This window comes from Neolamprologus multifasciatus, chromosome 8 (genome assembly GCF_963576455.1).
Source record: "Neolamprologus multifasciatus chromosome 8, fNeoMul1.2, whole genome shotgun sequence".
NCBI classification, from domain to species: Eukaryota; Metazoa; Chordata; class Actinopteri; order Cichliformes; family Cichlidae; genus Neolamprologus; species Neolamprologus multifasciatus.
In genome coordinates, this window is record NC_140446.1 from 9,228,886 (window position 1) to 9,254,082 (window position 25,197).

The 25,197-nt window shown below is 41.7% G+C and overlaps 2 protein-coding genes across 16 annotated transcripts in view; one reads left to right on the forward strand and one right to left on the reverse strand.

The window, feature by feature from the left end:
* Positions 1-14,662, forward strand: part of LOC146512463 (neurotrypsin-like) — a 36,243-nt gene extending 21,581 nt beyond the window's left edge. Inside the window, exons 6-14 of the mRNA XM_085169729.1 lie at positions 45-192; positions 5,359-5,537; positions 5,869-6,010; positions 6,170-6,390; positions 7,585-7,726; positions 7,822-8,100; positions 8,780-8,902; positions 9,015-9,283; positions 11,163-14,662. Of these exons, the coding sequence (XP_085025855.1) occupies positions 45-192; positions 5,359-5,537; positions 5,869-6,010; positions 6,170-6,390; positions 7,585-7,726; positions 7,822-8,100; positions 8,780-8,902; positions 9,015-9,283; positions 11,163-11,698 (2,039 nt within the window). The 3' untranslated portion in view covers positions 11,699-14,662. The remainder of the gene's footprint in view (positions 1-44; positions 193-5,358; positions 5,538-5,868; positions 6,011-6,169; positions 6,391-7,584; positions 7,727-7,821; positions 8,101-8,779; positions 8,903-9,014; positions 9,284-11,162) is intronic.
* A 6,577-nt stretch (positions 14,663-21,239) lies between these two features.
* The window catches only part of LOC146512465 (calcium/calmodulin-dependent protein kinase type II subunit gamma), a 42,009-nt gene continuing 38,051 nt past the window's right edge, over positions 21,240-25,197 (reverse strand). For all 15 annotated transcript variants that reach the window (XM_085169733.1, XM_085169734.1, XM_085169731.1 and 12 more), the window contains one exon: positions 21,240-23,825. The gene's annotated coding sequence lies outside the window, so the exon portion shown is untranslated. The remainder of the gene's footprint in view (positions 23,826-25,197) is intronic.

The window sequence follows — 25,197 nt, forward strand, 5'->3', positions numbered from 1 at the left end:
GTGGATGCTGCTGGATCTCATGCCATCTTTTAAACTCCTCTCAGGTAGTGGCCCTCCTCTGCGACTGGTTGGAGGTGAGGAAGACTTTGAAGGTCGTGTGGAGGTGTTTCATGCAGGAAGGTGGGGCTCTATCTGCGATGACCAGTGGGACGACAGGGATGCAGAGGTGGTGTGCAGACAGCTCGGTTTTGGGTACGTTCACACCTCCACCACAACTAGATAAGAGATGTATGGTAACATTTTGATCTTTGTCCTAGTTTAAAGGTTACGTTGTGAGCCTCAGGCCACAGAGACACCTACTGTAGTAGGAGAGCCACAAATGTACAAATGAAGAAAACAAACACTATGCCTGTTTTAAATTGGCTTTCTATCCCCTTTAAGGTCTTCTCCTTGTGCACCTCTGGACCAGGTCCAGAACTGCTGCTATTTCTAGATCACTCCCTGTATGTCCTGTTCTCACCACCTGGCAAGTTGACCCGACTTTCATGTCAAGGATCGTCACCGGCTCGGTCTCTGCTCACGAATAAGAGGCCAAACAGTTTTCAGGGGATAAGTGTACTCCTAAAGTAGCAGGCAGCATAATGTGCACTGCGGTACCTGCAGACTCTTTTATGTCTGTCACATGTTCTCAGCATGAACCTGGTCTCATTGGTAAAGAGAACCGGGTGCCACTGGCACTGCCTAAAGATGATGAGTGCTCATGCATCCCTCAAAGTCTGTTTGCGACAGTTAGGTTAGAAAAATGAACTTGAGTAGCCCGCTGCAGGTCTCTGTGTCGGTCTGACAGTGATCCTCCTGATTGTACAATCGTACTCAAAAAGTAGATAACAGTTCAGCTACTGGCTTGTCCTTCTATAGCCTTGCCCAGCTCTCCTCTTGTAACAGCCCGGAGACACAGCAAACCTTCCTGTGACGGGACATATGGATACCCCAGCCTGAAGGAACTGGAGCATCTGTACAACACTCAGACTGTAGTATTCTGTGGCCACCACCTGCAAAACCATTCTGTCATGAACCAAGGTTCATACACACAGAGTGGGGATCAAAAAGCAGACTCAATGCAAAATTCACAGGAACTATGTACAGATTTATTTCTCTAACAGAAATGATCAGGAACAACCAAGGGAACGAGAATAAAACTCAAGCCGAGGAACTGAACTTCCCTGGGAAGCTGTGATCTGGACCGTGGGAAGCTGCAACAGAAAGGGGAACAATTACTTGTGTGCAGGAAAGGAGAGAGTCAAAACTAAACCAGAATTAGAATGCTGTGGCTTACAATCAGAGTCAGACCGTGGGGCTCGGATGGGAGGGTGTCCGTGGGAGAAAATCCAAGGAGGGAGAGACGGAGACTGAGGGAGTTCTCTTGCGCGCAAAACAGGCAGGAGATGTCTTCAATTGGCCGATGGCGCAATATGGCAGCCTCGCTTCTGTCAGTCTGCCCCAGGGCAGCTGTGGCTACAACCGTAGCTCGCCTCCACCAGTGTGTGAATGCGAGAGTGAATGAATAATGGCATTGTTAAGCGCTTTGGGTGCCTTGAAAAGCGCTATATAAATGCAATCCATCACCATCATCATCATCATCAATTGCCAGACGGTGACCACTAAGAGTGACTAACGGACTGGCGTGGAGCAGCCGTCCACGCTGGGTGAAATAGTTCTCTGGTAATTGCCTCGGATGGAATCCAGGTGCGATGCTGACGACCCAACCCGAGGGCGTGGCCACTGAGTCAACACGAACACTACCAGTTCCCATGGACCATGACACATTCCCTTTTTGGGACAGTTGTTGCTGCCTCTCCAGTGCACCTGTTGTCAATTTTATTTGCGCTAAAGCAGATGAAATGGATTCACAGTGGTTTATGGTTCCAAATCGGAAAGATTGATATCCCTGAAGTTTAATTAACGTTGTGTATACTGTGATGTTTGTGTGTTCCCTTAATTTTTTGAGCATGATATATAAACATGGGGTTGTGTGCTGTGTATTGAACTCCCCCAGGGTCTCTGACTGCATTTACATTACTGTAACTGCTTGATGCATCTGATGGAGAAAGAGCTATGGGCAGGATTTTTATTAGCCAAAGCAAATGTATCACACCACCTGCCCTAGATGCCCGATTTGGCTCCCTGTGACTTTGTCTTTAAAGTGTCGCCTTTTTGACTCAGTGGAGGAGATCCAGCACATATCCCAAGTGTGCAGGTTGTTGCAGGGCTGCTCAAGGAGACGACCTTCAGGGGGATAGCAGCCAAATGTAAATCCGGTCCAGCTCGTGGTTTTTATGTGTGGAGTTGCATAACTTTTTGACTGCACCTTTTGCTTGTGCTGGTGTTTATTTGTCTCACTCTCAGTGGAAAGACTAATGGCACCACAATTACACAAGATTTACAGGTTTGCAGTGTGGCAGTTGAAAAATGACTGAATTGATGGGGCATTGTGGATGACACAAATACAGGGAACATTAAGCTCTGGAAATTTCACTAATCACTTTACATACAGAAGATGCCAGTATCTTTAAAATCCAAAAAATGAGTTAAAACTGAATTATTTATCAGATGCCGTTGAGTAAGCTGGAGATGTTCTGGATTCTCCAGCAGAGCAGATTACAGTTTGTCTCATCTTGAAAATACCTCCTCACACACAGAATGTAAACCCTACGGAGAAGAAAGTGAACTTGTAGCTGCAAAGAGAAAGATCTTCCTCCATGTTTAACACGAGGTTGCATTTCATCTCCCGAAACACCGGGGGACACCTCACCATCTGTGTTTGTGCGTGTGAATAATAGATGTCCTGACACTGATGCACAGGTTCCCACACAGCTGTGTACAGCTGTGCGCTGATGTGTTTTGACACGCAAAACAAAACGAAGCAAACTCGATTAGTTTTTCCCCACATGGATTGTATTCGTTTTTTGTTTCGCTCTGCAATAGATAGAGAATACATGTCAAATATGTAGACACTTTGCATGCTGGCACTAGCTAACACTCCTCCTCCCTGTGAACAAACAGCAGAGGAAGAAAAACTCAAATCTGTGACAATAATCAATTACAAGTAAGAGTTCTGCATTTAGTACTTTTGGAAGTGCAAGTTTTTAAATATAATGAGGAAAATGGAGAAGTAACAACATTAAATGTAAGTAATGAATGAAAAACACAAGGTTTTACTTTTTTTTTACTGATTAAAAAAGTAAATTATTACACTAACAAATAATTCACTAATGAATTGATGATTTATATGAAAGAAAATAAGAATTTTTTTTAAAATTATATCTGAGAGGCTGTAATTACAAATGTTCAGTATACATTAACCACCGGTATTTGTATTTTATTTATACAATGTTTATTTGTAAAATTTAAACAACACATGTTAACACGAGTGCATTTAAACAGAATGCAACTATACAGTGCATATAAAACGTTTAGCCACAGCTACCTTGCAGACCGTGTCCCAGGTTGGGCTTTTTAAAGACACAATATATCAATGCAAATATCAGATCAAACAGAAAACAGCAACACACAAGCCATAATTTTGCCTGTTAATTAAAAGTTTTAAGATTTGATGGCAAAGTGTTCAGAATCTGTGTTCCTTTTAAATTTTAAGAAGCTGTACTGAATAAATTTCACTGTATAAAATCATTTCTAGATAATTTCCAGCCCTTCCCTGCTTCCCGTACTCTGATTCCTCCTATTTTTCCATATTTATAAATAACAAATAATTAGTTGATGGTTTTCCTGCAACATTTTGTACAGGGTGGGCCATTTATATGGATACACCGTAATAAAATGGGAATGGTTGGTGATATTAAAGTCCTGTTTGTGGCACATTAGTATATGTGAGGGGGCAAACTCCTCAAGATGGGTGGTGACCATGGTGGCCATTTAGAAGTCGGCCATCTTGGATACAACTTTTGTTTTTTCAATAGGAAGAGGGCCATGTGACACATCAAACGTATTGGTAATGTCACAAGAAAAACAATGGTGTGCTTGGTTTCAACGTGACTTTATTCTTTCATGAGTTATTTACAAGTTTCTGACCACTTATAACATGTGTTCAATGTGCTGCCCATTGTGTTGGATTGTCAATGCAACCCTCTTCTTTAATATCACCAACCATTCCCATTTTATTGTGGTGTATCCATATAAATGGCCCACTCTGTAGTTTGATATGTTTTACTTTTCTTTTTAACAAACCTGCTGCATGCTATTTTTAGGTTAAACATCACTTTTAGCACAAGCAGAAGCACAAAAGGGCTTTTTATAGCAAGCTGGGATTAAGAAGACATCACAAAAAAAAGCAGTTTAATATTTTGGATGATTTTATTTATTCAAAGAGTATCTTTAGAGTATTTTTTTGTCGTAGTCGTGTTTTTCAGAGTTATATCCAGTAGACTGACAGATTTTGTGTCAATGAATCGTCCTCCTGGGAAAGCTGATTGTTTTGTGCGACACTGTGTAGCTTGACCAATGCCAAATTGTTGGGTCTAAACATGCAACCCTGCTGGAATCAGACCACAAGAGACTGCGAACAGAACACAAGATCCACTCGTACGTTTTACTTCCAGTGTGACTGCGCTCACAGAGCTAACACGAGCACACCTGTAGCCAACTCCAAAGCTCCAGTCTCCCCTCACAGCTTTTACTCCGTTACACAACCTCTCACCATAAAACCTCTGTGGTGTATCATAAAACCCAGGCACTGTGTGTGTGCATGCATGTGCAAGCACGTGAGTGCATGTGCATGTGTCTCTGTAGATGTGACTTCCTGCCACACAATATATGCTTACAACTGTTCAACCACATTTCCTAGTTATCCAAAGGTCATCTCCCCTCACCTGTATATGGCTTAGCCCCTTTAATGGTTCGCCATATACAAGCACAGGCGAGCCCCTAAATGGCCGGGAGTAACCATCCCTTACCAGATAAGGAACCAGGAGCTTTAGATGGAATGTGCCTGCAGTTAAACACTATACCCTTCTCTACCATCCTACATGTGGGGGAGGAGAACAGAAGAATATCTAAACATGCAGTTTAAGGCAAGGTTTACAGCACAACAATGGCAACATTTAACAAATCACCCCAACACAAATGTTGTGGGACGACAGTTTTGTACTATTCACTGTTTGGCTGCCTGACAGCATTTTATCTGATCCCTTTGTTTAAGTAAAACTGCCATCAATTTAGATGTTTGACTCTGCCAGTTAACCTGATAAATAAACTGAGGTTGTGAGGTAATTGGTTTTTAACTATTTATTAATGGCCTATTTATTCTCAGGTCTACCCTCTCTGCTCCTTTAGACAATATACTTATCTTATCTTAAGTAACCTTCTGGAAAAACCTTCTGTGTGTGTGTGTTTGTGTTGTAGCGGTGTGGCGAAAGCCTGGTCCTGGGCTCACTTCGGTCAGGGTTCAGGTCCCATCCTGCTGGATGCGATGAAATGCACAGGAAACGAGCTGTTCCTGGATCAGTGTCCTCATGGCAACTGGGAGCAGCACAACTGTGACCACATGGAGGACGCTGGGGTCTCCTGCAGCCCTTATACAGGTACACGCACCCAAACACACACGCATATACACAGTCACACATAGCAATTGTACACACTGATGAGCTTAAAGCTGCTATTTATAGCCACCGGGCTCCGAACATCAATAAATCATTACTGCATAGGGCAGCAACATCCTGTTTGTGACAAGTAGGAACAGGATTTATGTGAGCTGAGCAGTAACATATCAATACATGTGATATGTACTCTGATCAATAATTAAGCCAAAAAAACACATTTTAATATTAATTTCAGATGTAGCATCTATGAAAAAGAATCTTCCCTTTGAGAAAAGAGGATCTGATTTTTGCTTATAACCACAAAATGTTTCAGACGGTGTGGTGCGTCTGGTTGGAGGAGACAGTCCCTGGGAGGGCCGAGTCGAAGTGTTTCATAACGGTGACTGGGGGACGGTGTGTGACGACCACTGGACCCAGCAGCATGCAGAGGTGGTCTGCAGGCAGCTTGGTTACAGGTATGAACACAGTTTTAGTCTTTTTGCATGCAGCTTTTTTCAGTGAAAATTGCAGCTGCACTCTTTGCACCCCAAGCTTTCCATAGTTACAACTAAGAAGACTGCTGTTTGCATTTTGAACACTTTATAAGTAGATGATAAACTCTTCTCCATCTCCAGGGGTCACGCTAAGGTCGTATCTGATGGGACGTTTGGCGAGGGCGTGGGCTTGATCCTCCTGGACGATGTCCAGTGCGAGGGATCTGAAACCTCGCTGCTTGATTGCCAACATGGGATCTGGGGACGGACCGACTGCTCCCACAGCGAGGACGTCGGTGTTCGCTGCAGAGGAAGGTCCGACGAGGAGACTAATGAGGTGCCGGTCATCGCACCTTCCACAGGCGAGTGATGGGGATGATTTCATGCGGTAGTTTAGGATGAATCAGACGATTAGTTTTTTAAATTCTGAAACATTTTTAACTTTCGGGATAATTTTCCTCAGGATCCGCCCTTTACACACCTCCAATACATTGTGGTAGTGTCACATAATGCTTTTAAGTGAGAGGGAGTCAAGTAGACAAATACATTCCTGGGAAAATTTTCGTTGCTGGATCCCTGCTTTGTGTTATGAGCATCTTTTTATGATTCCATCACATCCTTCCTGATAGTTTCGGCAGTGTCCCACCAGGAATTGACAGATTCTGACATCTGTGAGACCTTATATTGAGGCGATGGCTGTTATTCTCTCAATAATAACTGATAAACGCTAAAAAAAACTGCAAAGAAAACGTAGTCAGAAATGCATAGGAGGAATCTGCGGTACTGAACAGGTCAATCGGAGTAGTCACAGCTGTGACTCAGGGGACTCAGGGGAGTTATTGCACACATACGACGCAGATTGAATGCAGAAGTTTAAACCAACTGTAAGTCATCATTTATATACAGCCTTTGTTGTGAACAACTTGAGGCTACCGCCTTGCCAAAGGACATTACAGCAGCAGCACTCACCACTTAGATTTATTTGCCCAAACTGGCGAACCTCCAGAGCTCTCCTCCTCACCCTTTAAGCCACTCATGCCCAGTGTTTGTATTTACAAAAATAAAGATCAGGTTTTAAAAATAATAACTTGAATTAAATTTACAAAGATATATTTCCTGTCTCAGAACATAATCACAATTTTAAAGAGTTTATTTTCTTTTTCATAAAGTGGAAGAAATAAACCAGTTAAACCAGGAGTATCATCGCACCGCACTGCAGAAATTTGGTGGTGCTGAAATTTATTTTGCCACAAAAGGGCAAGATGTTGCTCGCATGCTGCCGGCCTTCCTCGTTTACACTGGTGTTTTTCTGTCCAAATGGTTTATATGTCACATGCTGACAGCTGTGAAAATAAAGCGATGTTACTGGCTCTGTTCTCCAGAGGTCCTGCTTCTCCTGTCGACACACACAGTCCATTAGAATGAGAACAGCGGCCGGATAAAGAGACACTGGATGACATTTAACACCGTCAGCGGGCATACAGCTACCTCCGTCTCTGTAGATGCGCAGGCATGAATATGAATGAGCGTTGTTTTTCTTCTTTTCTTTTGGTTAGGTCCCCTGGTGCGTCTTGTGGGTGGCAGCAGCAGGAAGGAAGGTCGAGTCGAAGTGTATCTCCATGGTGACTGGGGAAGTATTTGCGACTCAGGCTGGAACGATCTGAACGCAGCCGTGGTGTGCAGACAGCTTGGACACAGGTTAATGTTTGTGTGGGTGAATGAGAGATGACAGTTTTAGTGTTAACAAAAACATACCATAAAGTCACATCTTCTTGAATGTGTGTCATCCCCAGCGGTCGAGCGGTTGCAGCTGGAGGGTTTGGTCAGGGGAAAGGACCCGTCCACCTGGACCAGGTGAGGTGCACAGGGAAAGAGGAGTTCCTAGGCGAGTGTCCGTCTCTGGGCCAGAGCATCCAGGGCTGCAGACGAAGGGAGGATGCAGGGGTACGGTGTGACATCACGCCACGAGAATCAACGGCACAGATTAAGCCCGAAGAGCCGAGCTGTGGGCTGAGGAAGATGGCCGAGGAAGATGGCAAGAGGAGGAATCAGGGAGAGGAAAACATACTCAGGTAGGGGAAAAAATCACGTAAAACAGAATTAATGAAAATTTAAACCTGTTTTGCTTCACTTCTCAGACCATTTTCTCTAAAATATTCTCAAAAATATTCTCATTGGTGGCTTAACTGGATAGACAAATATATATATATATAAATATTTGGCTCACCTCCCAGCCCCGCTGGATTGTTCATGCAACCTGTGGCTTTCACAGAAATCACAGCATACAGCACATGCAGGACTTAAAGGATTAATACTATTAAAAACGGGTTTTCTAAGATTCTTCGTTTATAATAATTTGTATGCAATTTATAAAAAGTAGAAAAAAGCTGATGGCTGAGTTGATCTCTTTCTACACATCCAGTTAGTAAATTTCATATAAGACACACTATTTAAATTACTTTTGCCTGCCTGCAAGCTGCTTTGCAACCCACCTCCACCCCGGCTCCTCTTTTCTGTGGTGTGTCTGACTTGGACCTGCTGACCTGCTGCTCCCAGAGCAGACATATGAAACGTTTGGCTAGCTGGTGAATCTTGCACAACTTTTGCTTCCGAGTTGGAAAACATCACATATTTTGTGGTTATTTTGGTTTGACTGAGATTTATATGTTGAACAAAAGTTAATTTGAAAGGGCAACAAGATCAAAAAGAGAAGCAGGAAGTCGTTTTGATCTGTTCGTTCTTCTTGCTCAGGACCACGTGGCCATGGCAGGTGTCTGTGTGGCTTCGGTCTCAAGAAGAAGACAGCAGTCCTCTCTGCAGTGGCACTCTGATCAGCCCCTGCTGGGCCCTGACGTCTGCATACTGTGTCACCAGGTAAATCCAAAGCAATATTAATAAATCAGTTTCTGCACTGCAGTGGAACCACTCAGCGCAGTAATACACAAGTGTAAATCACCCTTAAGTTGCTTCTGTCTCTCTCCTGAAGGTTTGGCAGTGATCCGTCCCGGTATGTGGTGATAGTTGGGGGGTCCGAGCGGCGCCTCACACCGGAGCAGGTGGTGGTTCACAGGAAGTTTAAGGGTCAGAGCGGTGGACACGATCTGGCTTTGCTTAAGCTACCTAGCTCAAAGAATCACTGTCTGACCTTTGATCCCAACACCAATGCAGCATGCCTTCCTGCCACTGACACAGACTCAGGGGGAAGTACTCCGTCTTCTTGTGTGGTCACGGTTACAGCTGGCTGGACGGGTCCAGGTAGGCAGTTATATAAAGATAAAGTCTGAAAATATGTTTTAGATGAAACATCTGGGTGGAGGAGATCACCAATTTGTGAGTAGTGTGTTTCAACACAGGTGCACAAATTTGCAGAAGTACAAGAATAACCTGGAATTGTGGAATTTTTGAGGTTTACTTTGACCAGTAAGTCATATAGAGGGTGCTGGGCTACAAATCAGAAACACTTTCATTCTGAACAAACAAACGTATAGAACAGTGAAAATCAGCAAATCTTCACATCAGTATTTTATAGAGGACAGGATATAAATGAGAGAGCAGAGGAGCTGGACTAGTGTCAGGAGCAGGATCCCAACAACATGTTGCTGGATTGCTATGAAATTACTATGAAATTTAATACAGGTTTCCCTTTTCCACTGCAAACAAATCACAACGACTTTTCCTCTGGCGCCACCGTGTGGTTAATATGTGCAGTGTTTGATGAAACTAGCCCTCAGTGGTACATGGATTAACAGGAAACTGCATTTCATTTCATTCCCTGTGATTTGATTTTGTTTAATTAACAGTGAAAGTGCTAATTGACCAATAGGAAAATAACTGTGAATGAGCCATGACTCTAAAGGTTCATTTGTATCTGTTGTCTGGTGAAACCAGTTACAGCAGCTGCTTGAAAATGAAAAAGAATTGTCTCCGTTATCACATGCAGTAGAGCTAATTCATACTGACAAAAAAATTAGCAAAATGCACATCAATCATCAGGCTACGTAACACAAAAGGCAATGAAAAAACAGAAAACATGACACACGCACATCTAAGCCCTCCCACACGATGAATTTTAATAACTCTGGAGATCCCATCACATTTCATTGTCTTTGTTCAAATACTTGTACAACAATTGCATTTCCATCAGCTGCTTCTGTACTGTCGGGTGCTAATTAGCAAAGTTAGGGCTCACATTAGAATACTAACAAGGTAATCTCTCCCCCCCCCCCCCCCCCCCCCCCCCGCGCATAATCACGGCTTCACAGAGCTGCTGTAATCTTTCTAAAAATGCTCTAATTTGCAGACTTTTTCCAAAGCAGAAATATAAATGTTGGATAAGGCCATATTCAAAATTATTGTTTCATTTTGTTGCGACACTGCGAACTGAAGGCCTTCACAAAGTGATTACATTTTTATGATAACATGCAAAGAGGAAAATGTAACAATAATCTCGAATAACTGAAAAATTAAGGTACTGATCACAGAACAACATCAATTTTCAAGACTTTGTTTAAACAGATTGTCAGATTCTTACTATAATGATCAGTAGTTCATACAATGAATGCCAACAACACCTTTATCCAACCGTAGTTAAAGCAGATGGGCTACAGCAGCAAAACCCAAAATTAGTAAAGTATTAGTATAATATTGTTATTATTAATTATTGAATTAGTGATATGTTGATGATTTTAAATACTTCTATATATTCCTCAGTAGCTTGATCTAAAATAATGCAAATAATATGAGAAGTTATAAGTAACTAAAACGTTAAGTAAATGAAGTATGAAGTTGAATATTCACATTCAGAATGTGATGGAGTAAAATCAGAGCGCAGTATAGTACTTGAATAAATATACTCTGTAACATTCCTGCTGGCTCTATCCATGCTCTCATCCAGAAAGATGACTTTATAGTCTGTTTCTAAAATCAGTTTATAAGTTATTGATTGCAGATGTGAGCGTGCTCTGTTAGTACTCTCTCATGTGCTAAAACACAGCACCAATGAGTCCTTTGGCCTAACATGTTATACACCACGGCCCAAAATGAGCATAGAAACATGTTTATACCTGTAGCATTGCCTTAATCAGCTGTTTGCTTTAGTATTTGTAATCCTGTTGTCTTCTCTCTCTTCTTCTAGACTCTGTTCTTGCTTCCTGGGTCCCTCTGATGTCATCATGGCAATGTAAGAAGCGCTATGGCAACAGTTTCTCCAGTCACGGCACCCTGTGTGCTGGCAGTCCTCCAGACACCAGCCTCCTCCATGACAACAGTTGCCAGGGCAACTCTGGAGGCGGGTTAGTGTGTCAGGCGGAGACAGGTCGATGGATCCTCACTGGCGTTGTCGCCGGGGGTTACGGCTGCGCTGATCCCTCCTCACCTGCGCTCTACACGCGAGTCAGTCGCTTCAGGAGCTGGATCGATGAGGTCATCAATGTTCAAGCACGCCCGGAGGCGCCAAACGCACATATACAAGAAGATCTGCCACACAATGACATAACACACACGCACAGCGAGGGCAAAGATGTGTCCTTCCACACGCACGGCAAACACGCACACGATCAGCAGCCATCAAATGAAATCAATGAGATTAAACACACACACTCTCATCATTCACACACCAAAAACACACACACACGCCGGGCGGAGGACGCAAGCACACAAATTCTGGTCTGATTAAGGCCGTGCCGTTGGCTTACCACCTGTGCCATGTGACCGCCTGAGGAGGGTTAAAGGATGAGGAAAAGAAAAGAAAGATGCTCCCAAACTTCAGTCAGTGCAAATGGCCGTCTGTCAAATCTAAACTCAGTCTTCGTGAATCGCGGGTGCGTGCTGTGGGCAGACTTTCCTGAGCTGTACGGGTCATTTGCGGTGCTCGACGTGTGAGTTTCAGCCCGTTTAGACCGAAACAGGTCGACAGATTTATCAGCACGCCGATCAGGCCCTTTTACTGAAAATTAAAAAAAATCCCAATTGCATGTACTTTAAGGAATCTACTGCTCGCGTAAAATATTCCGGGGGGAAAATTTTGAGACGGTCACACAAGAATCTATGCTAATTTCACCTATTTAAATTGTGTGAGCTTAAGAAAAAGAGCAAAACATCAAGTACAAAGGCTGACTGACCATCACTGATGTCCCTTTGAGATGATTAATGTAGATAAACTCCAAACTCCTCGCAGAAGGTGAGGCTCGTCCCACATTAGGTTTTTATAAAAATCCAGATGTGGCTTTCTTTTTCAAACAGGGCTTCTCTCTTCAGGCTGTTGTCTTATACCTTTACTGGTGAAAGTGCAGTTGTTCATTTGGACCCATGACTAAGCTACTTAACTCAGGACCATACCACTGATTTAGCAAGTTTTAGTGCATTTATTACAAATGAGGTCACTTTAGCTTGTTTCTTATTTGGATAGATTAACCTTATTTGCCCCCTTTAAAGCGCTTATTAATGCCTTACTGAGCCAATCTCCTTGTAATCTCCTTTATCTTCCTTCCTTTCACGTCACCTATCAACCAATCACGGTCTCTCCCTGATCCTGGTTTACCCGGAGGTCTCTTCCTGGTAAAATTGAGTTCTTCCTTCCCACTGTTGCCAACATTGTACTTACAGGGGACTGTCTGATCATTGTAGTAAAAAAGGCTATTGCATCAACTGTTTGGGAATTATTAATACAAAGTTGTTGTACGATTGAATAAATTAAACAGATAAAAGATCGAAAGTTGATTTTAAGTGTTGACCTTGCATTTGGTAGCTGTTCACTGAAACACTTAAGGCACAAAGCAATGAAAGTGAAGGTGACCATCATTGGGCTGAAGAACCAAAATAAACCCATCAGAGAGATAGCAAAAACTTTAGGAATGGCCAAATCAGCAATCTGGGACATTCTGATTACACTCAAGAACAACAAGGCCAGATTAGACTTTGCCAGAAAACAGAGCGACAGATGAAACCAAGATTAACTTGTGGCAGCATGATGGGAAGACAAATGTATGAAGAAGGAGAAAAACAACTCATCAAGTTCTGTCAGAGCTTTGCAAGGGAGGAAGCCGAGCATTTGGTGTTGTCCATAGGTTTTAGACTTCAGGCGGGGGTTTTGATCCAAGAATTAAAAACAACCGCTATATTGAAAATAATGCTGGTTTGTCCAGTTAATATGTTTTAAAATGGCTGTAATTCCCAAACAGTTAATGGAATACTTTAGTAAAACCTTGAATTAAAGCTGAGACTGCACTTTAACCACATATTGATTGCGTGATTGAAAATCCACTGCAATGGTGTGCAGAGGCTAAATTTAAAAAAAAATCTTATTGTCCAAATATTTATGGACAGACCTCTATCACTACATCAGTTTGTTTAGGTAAAGTACAATCATGCAAAGTAAGGGATTATTATGTGCTTTGTCTTGATCATTGATATTTGCAGTAAGCCGCAAATATCACACAAACTTAGACTAACCCAATACAACCAAAAGGAAATAAGAAAAATTGAAATACATATGAGAAATTGAATCATTGTGTGTTACATTATATGACAGAAATGTATGAATTTTTCTATTATGCCAGAACCTTTAATAACAACAAAATGCATATTATTCTTGGTTAAATGAAATAAATTTAAAAAAATGGTTAAAATACAATTTTATAATAACGCCCATGATTTTCTTTTGGCTGTGGTTAAAAAGAAGAATCCCTGCTAGTGTGATTAATGTGTTGTTAATTAATGTGATTTTTGTGCAATACAAAATCAAAATCCCTCACACTAAATGTCTTATCTGTAGATATTTTCTCAGAGTAGTCTAGGGGTAAACCAGGCCACTCATCCTATGATAACAGCATAGAACAAACAGCTGCAGGAGTCTGCTCATTGATTTCTGATGTCTGAGCAGAGAAACAAAGGAAACGGTAGCTGAATGACAACAACCTTGTTTAGAAATAAGTCCATGGTTGCATTAAGTGTATTGGTTAAAGAGCTAAAATGTGCAAAAACATTGGTATGGTCCTTTAAAATTGTACAGGACTCTCCTTTTAAAGCCATTGGAAGCTGACTGTTGGGTCATAAATATCTTTTTGTACTGGCTCTAGATAGATAAATAGACAGGTCCTCAGATAGACAGATAGCTAGCTGCTACTTCTGCATTTAGATAGTATGTGTTCTGCATTCATTCTTGACTGAATTAGATAGCCGAGCTGGTGAAGTTAAACGTTGTCTGATCTGTTGTTCTCTGAGCAGATGATCTGACCAGAAGATGGCGACATTGCTCTATTTTAACAGGGTCCATCAGGCACCCTGGTGGTTCTTTTTATACTGTTTATGCTGTAAGTGTATGGACTTGTGCTTAATATACTGTGAACCATTGTGTCGTGAAGCATCCTGTAACCTTCAACTCCAACATTTCTCCAAGCCTGTTGTTATAATCCTGTACATAAACTCAAGCCCTGCTACCACAGACTTGATGTTTGACCATGCAGATCCTGTTGGTTCGTGTAAATACTGTATGTGTGTATGTAGGGCGATGAGGGCGCAGACAGGCTAAAGGGTTTCAGATGTACTCTTGCTTTACCTGTGTTAAACCCATCAGCTGCTCACTGTAATGTGCTGAATCATGGTTGAGTATTAAAAATGTGTACCTGCTGAGAACAAGTGAGTGTTGCTGTCGTCTCTGTTTTAGCACCAGATATTTATTAATTAGCTTTCCTGAACTCCGTTTTCCCCATGTGGCAAGAAAACAAGAAAAAAGCTAAAAAATGCAGTTCCTCTAATGACCACTTGAGGCTCTGAAAGGGAGTGAATTAATATGTTTAGAACCTGAAACGGTGGTTTGGTTACTTTTATGGACTGTACTTTATTCTACACATGGGCACATCTCACACCAAGAAGAAAAGAAAAATGTGGCCAAAATGCTAAAATTCAAATTGTAAATAATCTAAACTTGTGGTTCTGTCCATCTTTTATTTACAGTCTATGTGTAACCGGTGTGATTCTGCGTCGTGTCTGATCAAAAAAGGTAAAAGAAAGAAAGGCCTCCATGTAAATAATTTGCCCACTCCAGCTCCTCTCCCACAGGGGAATTGTAGAAAAGGGGTGGCATTTATTTTTACATTGAACGTAAAGTATGGATTTACACGTAACATATTTGACATAAGATAAAACAAAAACAACAACATGAAATCCGACATACCTGATCAAAAAAGGTAAAAGAAAGAAAGGCCTCCAAGTAAATAATTTGCCCACTCATGCTCCTACGACCAAATACAAACAGTGGGGAAGTGGGTTAGCTCAACCCACCACAACTTCCAAGCTAGCAAGAAGTATATATCCATGCTAGCATTTATGGCGCCTAAAACACATTTATGATACACACATACTACACACTTATAACATCTAACAAAAACAGGCTTAATAATGACAATAATTGAACTAAAATTGCAATCAGAAATATCAGGGTGGCTAAATATGCATTATATGTGTGTTTTAAAGTGTTGGGAAAGAAATTATACCAACCTCTCCCACAGGGGAATTGTAGAAAAGGGGAGAGGCAAAAGGGGTACACTGTATTTATAGGGTTGCACCAAAGAAGAAGAAGAAAAGAATGAGGAGGGGCTCTAACTGATAATGAACATAACTACAGGCTTGGAGGTCCTAAAAGTCAGGTATAAAAGGAACAGTTTGGGGGTTTAGGACACATTTTGTGTAATTATAACAATGTGATTTATGACCCCGTTACATATGTTTTCATGTCCATTAGATCAGCGATCCCCAACCTTGTCTGACAATATTTTCACGGACTGACCTTTTAAGGTGTCGCGGATAAATACAACAAAATAAAAGCAGTAACGGTACCAAAAAAAAGAAGATTTATTCATAACACACAAAGACCCAGGGAAACCGAGCTAACGATAAAAAAATAACGATTAAAAGCCCTGAAAACCATAAATTTTACACCCGAGCCTCAACTTACGGTAACTTAAGGGTACCAAATGACTGGTGGACTGGTACCGGTCTGTGGCCCGCTGAATTAGATTATATTGTCTCAACACTTTCCACTAAGAAATATTAAACTACAAAAAAATCTTTCTGGTTTTCATAATCTTGGTTGGTTTCCATACTAGAAACATGGATTTTATAAACTGTGGGGGGAAAAAAGTGTGAGATTGCTTACAAAACGTTTCTACCGTCCAAGTAATTGAAAAGTAAATCTGCTTAGCTGCTGCTCTCAGTCACCCATGAGCGCTGTTAATCTCTTCTTTTGTTGGAATGGGCTCCCCTCTGAAATAAAAGGGGATCAGAGGATACCCTTGCTGGACTGGATTGACCAGACTATTGAAAACTGTAGAACGAGGGATTTATAACGAGTATAATTGAGATGGTTTTGTTGGGACAAGGCTAATTATTTATAAATCTGACTAATGATGCTAATGATTTGCACAAGATGGGATGTGATTATTGGGATACAAATTTGAATTTGGGCTGGGAATATCGGATTAACACTTAATTTAAAAGTGTATAAAAAATCTTTGCTTTTTATCTTTCTCACTGTTTGTCTTCTTGTAACCTTTCCTTAATTTTCCCTTTATTCCTTTTATTTCAGACATGGATGAAATAGTACAATTTATTCTCATTTAAGGGTACTTATACCACAATGCAAAAAAAACCTAGAAAAAAAAGGTTAGTTTTATCTGACTTACAGTTCAAAATAATCCTTATTTAACTTGTACTGGGTCCTCTGCCTTAGCTCCACTCCCTTTAAACTGCCTTTCTTCTGATTGGCTGCCCCTCACAAACAGCAGATGACCATATTAGGGAAATCCCCTCCCTCTGATGTCATAGAAAGCCAAGAATAGAAAAAAAAGTGAAATTGAGCATCTGAGCAGTCACATGTTTGATCCCATTCCACCAATCAGTCGATAATGTGTCAGATGAGTGTATATATGATCAAAATGAAGGAAAATTGTGATAAAACCCCTTCAGATAATGCAAAAAAAAAAAAAAAAAAAAAGAATTTGCCAAGTAACACAACTTAAATTGTCTGATAAATCTGTCAAATATAAGAAATAAATGGTAAATATAAAAACATAAATAAATGATATAAATTTTCATCAACACTTTTGTATTCATACAGCCCTTTTTCATCCTCCTGGAGTTTCAACATTCAACGTCTGCCTAAAACAGGTTACTGACACAAACACCAGAGCAAAAGTTTAGACAGATAATGATGAGCTATAGAGAAACAGCACACAGTGGTGCGTGCACACGGATAATTGCTGTGTCATTTTCTAATTTAAGCTTGCAGAGCACGTGTATGGGCTGCATTCATACCCTCAGGTGAGTGGATGCATCTGTGTGAGCCAGTGAATAGTGTTATGTGGGCCTTCGGTAGGATACAAGATAATATGTTAGTTCACCTTTAACTGAAAGATTAGAGCCACGTTAATCTGGCTTATTCAGTATGTTTGAGTATCAGGGCAAAGAAAACACGAGCTCGGAGATGAAAAACAAAAGCTGATATTGTTTTCCAGGAAGTAACATTGTGGTTTACGTAAGCTTGCCGCTATGGCTTCCTGCAGCAGTCTCTGGTGTGAAGAACAGTTTCAGTTTCTCTGAGGTCTTCACTGAGCCCATGTCTGTTGCAATCTTTCGTCAACTTCTGTGAGGCCTGCTGGGACAATAATGACCACTGCTAGTTTGCAAACTGCAAGCAGGTCTCAGATCAGTTTAAAGGAATAAAAGAAAGTACAGACAAACCTACCACAGTGGATGGAGGTGAAGCCTGCGAGAGCTGCACTTTTACAGAATTTCTCCATGAACACCTGACATCTTTGTATGAGAGTCACCTGGAGCCTCCACAGGGTTGAAGGCCTGAAGAGAAAGACATGCTGTGCAATCTTAAGGTCACTGTGGTCCACAGGATGCACTTCTTCTGGACTTGCTTAGCAGGACGGAGCATGTTTGCACTCATTCTAGACTTTGAATGAAGAACTCGACCCATATTTACCCTGTAGCACAGATCCTATGGCTATAATCCTCGTAAAAGCTTATCAAGATATGTATTCTACACATTAACAGGATTAAGGTTCAAAAGTGGGCATTTCAGTCCTGTCAGACCTAAGGTAATATGTTCAGATGTTCAAACACTTTATGTTTTAGTAAACTTACATTGTGGAGTGGCTCATCTACACAAGAATAAACACCTGAGAGGATATACAGTATCGGGGTGCTGTGTGCAGGAATAACACAAAATAAACTGCAATGCTGATGCTCATGGTTGCATGATGCAATGGTCTGATGCGTTGTTAACAGTTTTTGGGCTTCAAGGACTTTTGTAAAAGCTTTATGAGACAAAAGATTTGGAGTGAATAGTGTGAAGATACCGAATTTATTCTAACACACATACACCCCCCCCCCCCCCTTAGCTGTGCTGTTTCCTGTGATAGCCTTTGAAACGTTGCTTTTTTGTACTGCCAGAGACACTGAAATCTAAAAGAGAACTCTGCAACAGCAAAGGTAGTGGAACAAGTTTAACTTTTAGGGGTTAAAAAGAGTTTAAAAACATTATTTTGGGGTGAAGTCAGCAAACCTTTAAGTGGTTTTTGTCAAATTTCAGTTTTTATGTCCCTGTAACTGTCCCCAGTAAATGCTCCGAGGTGTTATAAGACGGCTGGATTTTGGGCACAAAAAATCGATGGACTTTAAAAGCATTTTGAACTCTTTGATGTGCTGACTTTTGGGACTTGCAGTCAGTGAGCACACATATTTCACCTGGACACTTGATGTTGAAAGCTGGGATATTTGCTCTTTTCTCACTAATATTTTTAAAAGTTATATTTTAAAACATTTCCAGTTTTGCAAACTAACCAAATAAACTCACAGTGGATAGAATCTGTGGGCTGTATCTATGAGTCACTGGTGAGTTTCTAGTGGTAGTGACATCAGTGGTTACCACCTTAGGCTGAGGGATTTTGTTTGTGCGAGGCTGACAACAACCGAAATGGGTGGAGCGGGTTTGTGGACTGGATACACGCCTTGGTGGAAAATGTGTGATTTTATATGATGTTTTTTTAAGTAGTTACAAGCATTTTGCAGGATCACCTTGCCACAAAAGCTGAGCATGATTGAAAAGACCTTTACAAACTCTGAGATGAAAGAATGAAAGACGGGGAAAAGTCCTTTAAGACCTCAGCAAAGTCAAAAGTAATTTACATTCGGGAGACTTGTTCTGGCTTTTCTCCCAATTTCATAGGCACTAAAAAGTCAGAGGTCAGAGACAGCTAACAAGACACATTCCCTCCAGAGTTCCTCCCTTTCTGTGTCTTTGATAAAGTAAGTATAAATGTGGAAGTTAACCAACTGCAGAGCTCTTCTCATTAATCACACAGAAAGCAAAGGAACCAGGGGGAGCTGTCCTACATCCCAGATTCACACACACACACACAAGCCAGACCCTTAAAATAACCGGGACCATCATAAATAACAGCACAAAACCTTTTTAAATGAAGCTGAATCATTACTCAACACTTCAGTGTTCGGCTCAAATAAGACCACTGTAAAATGTTAAAGGCTGAAGTGGTGAGAAGGGAAGCTGCACTATCTGTTGAGCAGCGATTGCTTTAGTCTGTATGTATGTTAATGGCCTGCAGGCTTTGCAGTGTTACTCGGGGCTTAATCTGAATTTGTGATGCGATGACAGTCCTGCACAGAGGGCAAATATTATGCCAGCTGTTGTTGCTCAGTGCATCCTGCCAGCCAGTGACACACAACCTACTGCCAGTTTGTTTAACTCTGCTCTAATCAAAATCTTCCTCCTGCAGCAAGCCAGTGTCTCCTTGCTTAACATCGCCTGGGACAAACTAGTATCCTTCCTAAAATTCCCCAAAAGCGAGTATGGGAGCAGAGATTTTCAGCATAACTAATCAATGTTGCAGTGTTACATAATCTGCAAAGTGTGTTACATCTCTATTAGCGCCAAATTTGGTGATTTCAGGACAAGCATGAGCGACCATGGTGACAGAAAGCACACTGGGTAAACACAAAGGGTTTTTGGCAGGTTCCTCTGTCTGGGAATGGATGGAGTGCAAGCGATGGATACCTTTCTACTAAGATTTTTTTTTTCTTTTTAAGAGAAAGGACAAAAATGTTTCCATATGACAGTGGCTTTTATGAGGTTTAATTGTTGAATTAGTTGAATTGAATGAAAAATGGGTCAACAGTGTAGCATCATTATCCTCTGGGACCCACTGGGGCCAATGCAAACCAATGCATTTTAGCACATTACACCTGGTCAAAACAACCTAATGAAGTCCAAACTGACCATCAGAAAGGAAAAGAAAGGATTTAAGTGGTCCACAATGATCTGCTTTTCTGTGATTTTCCCACACAACCATCTTTAGGTTTACAAATAACAGTATGATTAAAAAAGAAACTATTCAGTGTGTGGCAACTCTCTTGGTGAAAATGTCTGTTGATCTCAGAGGCGAATGGCCAGATTAGACACAAACCACACATTTCAACCAAGGTACGCAGAGGAGTGTCTCTGGACGTACAACACATCAAACGTTTATTAAAGCACATGGGCTACAGCAGCAAAGATCACACCGGCTGCCAGTCGTGTCAGCTAAAACAAAACAGGAAGCTGAGGCTACAAGTTGTACTGAATTGCCAAAATTGGGCAATATAAGACTGATCTGTGCGGTCTGGAAAGTCTTTTCGGCTGTAATACTTGAATGGTAGGGTCAGAATTTGGTGTAAAATTGGATCCATCCTAATTTGTACTTATAGTTCAGGCTGGTGTTGGTGTAGTGTGCACTGTTTGGCACACTTTTGGGAGCTTTAATACCAATTACGCATTGTTTAAATACCGAAGAACATCCCACGTCCATCCCTTTGACCTCAGTGTTGCCTTCTTCTGATGGCTGCTTCCAGCAGGATAACATGTCATGTCAGAAAGCTTTGATCATATCAAACTGACTTCTTGAACATGACAGCGACTTCACTGTACTCAAAAAGCCTCCAGTCACCAGAATCGTGATAGATGTGCAGCAGCTGTGTGATGCTGTCATGTCAATATGGACCAAAATCTAAGAGGAATGTTTGCCACAAAGGACAGAAATCCAACTGTACTAACGTGGTGTACTTAATATGAGTGCATCATATTGACATCGGCTTGTGTTGAAGCACTCGGCGAAAATCCTCGCGACAATAAATGACTCTAAAGACAAACCAGTGCTGAAATAGTATTTTTATTAAATACTTTCAAGATCCAAGTTTGAAGAATAACAAAGCTATGATGAAGACCAACTAACACTCAGACAAACACTTGATAGTCGTCAATTCATGGTTGTATTTCATTGTACATCATGATCATGCAAAAAAACTCCAGCATCCATGTGAAGGCTGGGGAGAAAGCGCAGCCCAATATTATATCATTACAACGCAGGGAAAACATCGAGGGCCTCATACCAAGCTACGGCTCCTGAATCTATTTTTTTTTCTTTAAATTTTGCTTTTTTTTCAAATATTTTTCATGTCACCTATTAAACATTCTGGATGGAGAAAATTCATATTTCAAAAGATGCAAATATCATATATTAACACTAGCTCCATCCGTATTCCGGTAGGTACATGGTAGAAATGTGTAACTGAAACATGCATATAACTAGGTCTTCCCGCTCTGCTTCGTGACATGTGTAGGTCCCAAAAACCTGCACGCCCACACCAGAACTTTCTCAAAACTCCTCCCGACTGAGCAGGCATGATTTAAAACCACCAAGGGTAGATTAGATTAAATAAATAATTTAGTCCTGATCAATATCTATCATTTCATTTTGTCCCTCTTTTCCCTTTTTTTTTTTTTTTTTGAATTCCTGTGTGCGAGGGACAGTGCAGAACTCCAGCTTGGCAGATCGGCAAATTACCAAAACGACAAAGTTAACAGCAACAACAACGAAAGAACTCAAACCAGTAACACGGAAACAACAGAGAGAGAGAGAGAGAGAGAGAGAGAGAGAGGTACAAATAAACATCTCAAGAGCAGAGTCTGAACACAGAGGGAGGGGGAGGCGGACACCTTGCAGGTTGGGGGGCGGGGACGGTTTCGGCTACAACTGTCGCACATGGATGGAGACGATTAAGCAGCACGGCGAGGGCGGCGCCGATGGTTGCAGCAGCGGTGTGGATATGTTACACAGCTTAAAAACACCACCAGGCGTGCGCGTGTGCATAATATGATATGAAAAGATGGCTCACAGCATTGTGGGATCAGGACTAACGACACTATTATGAAGGTCTTCATATCTAAATATGCATCTATTAGACTGAATTTGGGGGGAGGGGTGCTCAAACTACCTTTCAACCTGTTATTTTTCTTTTATTCTTTATTCCCCGTCTCAAAGAAAAAACCCAAACAAAAAACAGTCGTACGGCCATGGATCTAAAGCTGGTAGCCTACACAAGCGTGTGTATTCATGTTTGTCGTGATCGGTTGGAGAATTTAAATTACAGGGGGGAAAAAAACCCAACAACAAATGTTGCTCCTAATCTACTCGGGAAGGTCACAGAGGTCATGGGATGATTCCCACTGCCCAAGTGCACAGGATGAGTGTCTCTTAGATACATGTACATATATTACACTTTTCTACATATATCTATACATACACTGTATTTACACAGTGATTATAAACAAACCAGGGCCTTGCAGAAAGCAGAGAAACAGTGTGGGAGGGAAGGTTAAAAAAGAAACTGGTTAAAAGAGAGAAGAGAGGCGGGAAGGGATTAATGAGGGAGAGGCGGCAGCAGCAGCCCACTCTCTCCCTCCACTGCATATAGACATAACAGAACCTGCTAGCAGCTAAGGTTTGCTTTAAATTTCGCACAATAAAAATCCCTCATTTTTAAAAACCAAAAAACAACAAAAACTCAGCTGCTTTAAAAAGGAGCCACAAAACATAATGAAGCGAAAAGGCTCCGGTTATTCACAGGAACGCAAAAGGGATCAGGACGCTAAAAATGCAACAGAACACATACCACCCCCCACCCCCCCACCCCCACAATAACACAGTTTCCGTTCTGGTGAAAAAACAAACAAACAAACAAAATAATAATTAAACAAGCACACAAACACGTAAAAAGCCTAAAGTTCTACACTTTGGTGCGTCATGTTTTTGATATCAAGTTTCTCTGGTCATCGACTGTCTGACTGAGCCAACCTGATTTGTTTTTCCCTCTTTAATTCAGTGGGGGAAATAAACTAAAAATCTCCCTACATCTTAACAGCAACAGTCCAGGTAGTGAGCAGTTTCTACCCAGTAATCTCTAATGTGACCAAAATCTCAGCTGCTAACTTGACACTCCTCCCTGTTCCTCCGTTATTAGATAGTGAATATAAATGCTTGGTTGGGTTTTGGTGGTTTTTCTGGTACATCTAGTCATAATTTACACAGTATATTCATAACTCATACTCATAAACTGTCACAAGTTCAACTGTAAATCCTCTGCTCCCCCAGGACGTCTCATCTCACGCGGGCAGAAAAAAGATGGCTGCCAGGGGAGGGACAGAGGGCAAAGACGCGCCCTCCAATCAGGCGCCAGATGCATGCATCATCCCATGGGGGCGGAGTCTTGTGTTCAGCCAGCCCCCAGCAGGTCAAAGGAGGGACAGGATTGGTTGGTATCGTGGAGAGGGATGCGATCTCGCCCGGCCGGGCTCTTGGCACTAGCCAATCCACGCAGAGGACGGACCTCTTAAACACGCTCGCTGAAAAAACACTGCCCCCCAAAACACACACTCCAGTAGACTGGAGGCTCAGGACCACTGGGAGGGGAGAGGAGAGAGGATAGGTTGGTACCACAGCTGGAATCATCAGAATGTAAACAGTTCCAAGAATAGTTTGAGTTCATTGCTGGTTCTTATTTTTGTTGTTTCACTAAGTTTGTGTTGGTGTTTTTCTTACAACATCGCAGTCAGTGCTGCTTCAGAACTATCACTGAAATGAACCAATCACATTTTTGCAACCTAGGGATGGCAGGTGTGTCTTCAAGGCTTTCTGCCAGAAAGGCTTTTCTTTAATTTAAGTTCTTACTCCTGTCAAAGCATCTGATTTACTGATAACCATCTTCGTCTAAATCTAACCCAGATTTCTCTTCTTTTTGCTTAAATTTGATCAGATTTGCCATTTTGGTGGCTCAGCAGTTATCACTGTTGCCTCACAGCAGACAGTCCTGTGTTTGGACCTTGGTATGGCCCTTTAGTGTGGAGTTAGACTGGAGGCTTGTGCTAGTTTGTGCTAGTTTTCTCCAGGAGCTTCAGCTGTGGCCAAACTCTTGAGATCAAGAATCTGGCCACAGATGGGCAGGAAAACGGCCACAGATAACGGTTGATGATTAAAAAAAAATAAAATAAAATAATTGAATAATAGTCCAACAAGTCCTTCCATCATCATCACTTCCTTTTTTCTTATCTTTCTTCCCAATTCATCCCAAAACTTAATTTCTACCTTCTTTTCATCTTTCATCCCTACCAGTTTTCCTTCTTTCCTTCCCTTCTAACCTTTTCTCCTTTCCTTCCATCCCATGACACCAAACCAAGCCTTATTTAAGCCAGTTGAAATAGTCCATCAAGCACCATTAATTTGAAGTTGAGGAAACGACACCAACCCGGTGATTAGGGATGGGTATCTGGTGCCATGATGGCACCGGACACCGGATTTTTTTTCCTGAGATGTCACACACTTTGAATTCTAGCCAATCATTTTACGTTTCCGAGGATAGTAGGCAGGCTCTAAAAGAACATACGTAGTTCTTTTAGAGCAGAGCTACAGATTAAAAATGCCCAAGCCGAAAAGTCTGGCTGTACTTCACAGCAAAAGATGCAAACTCAGCAGCCTGCAACAAGTGCTTTAAGGTGATACTGTCAAAGGAAGTAACACCTCAAGTCCGATGAAACACCTGGCGAGAAATGCGCCGTATTTGATAGCTTGCTGCGAGACCTCACACCGAGCACATCTGGTGCGGGTGTGGTGCCTGTTATCGACCCGGAGTTAGCAACATCCCCCAAAAACCCGAAGAGGAGAGTCCTGGCCCCTAGCCCTGCCAGTGTAGCAGAAATGATGAGGATGATGATGGCAGCAGCAGCCGTTCTTCTCTGTGTGAGTAGCTTAATGTTGTTCGTGTGTAATTTACGTTGA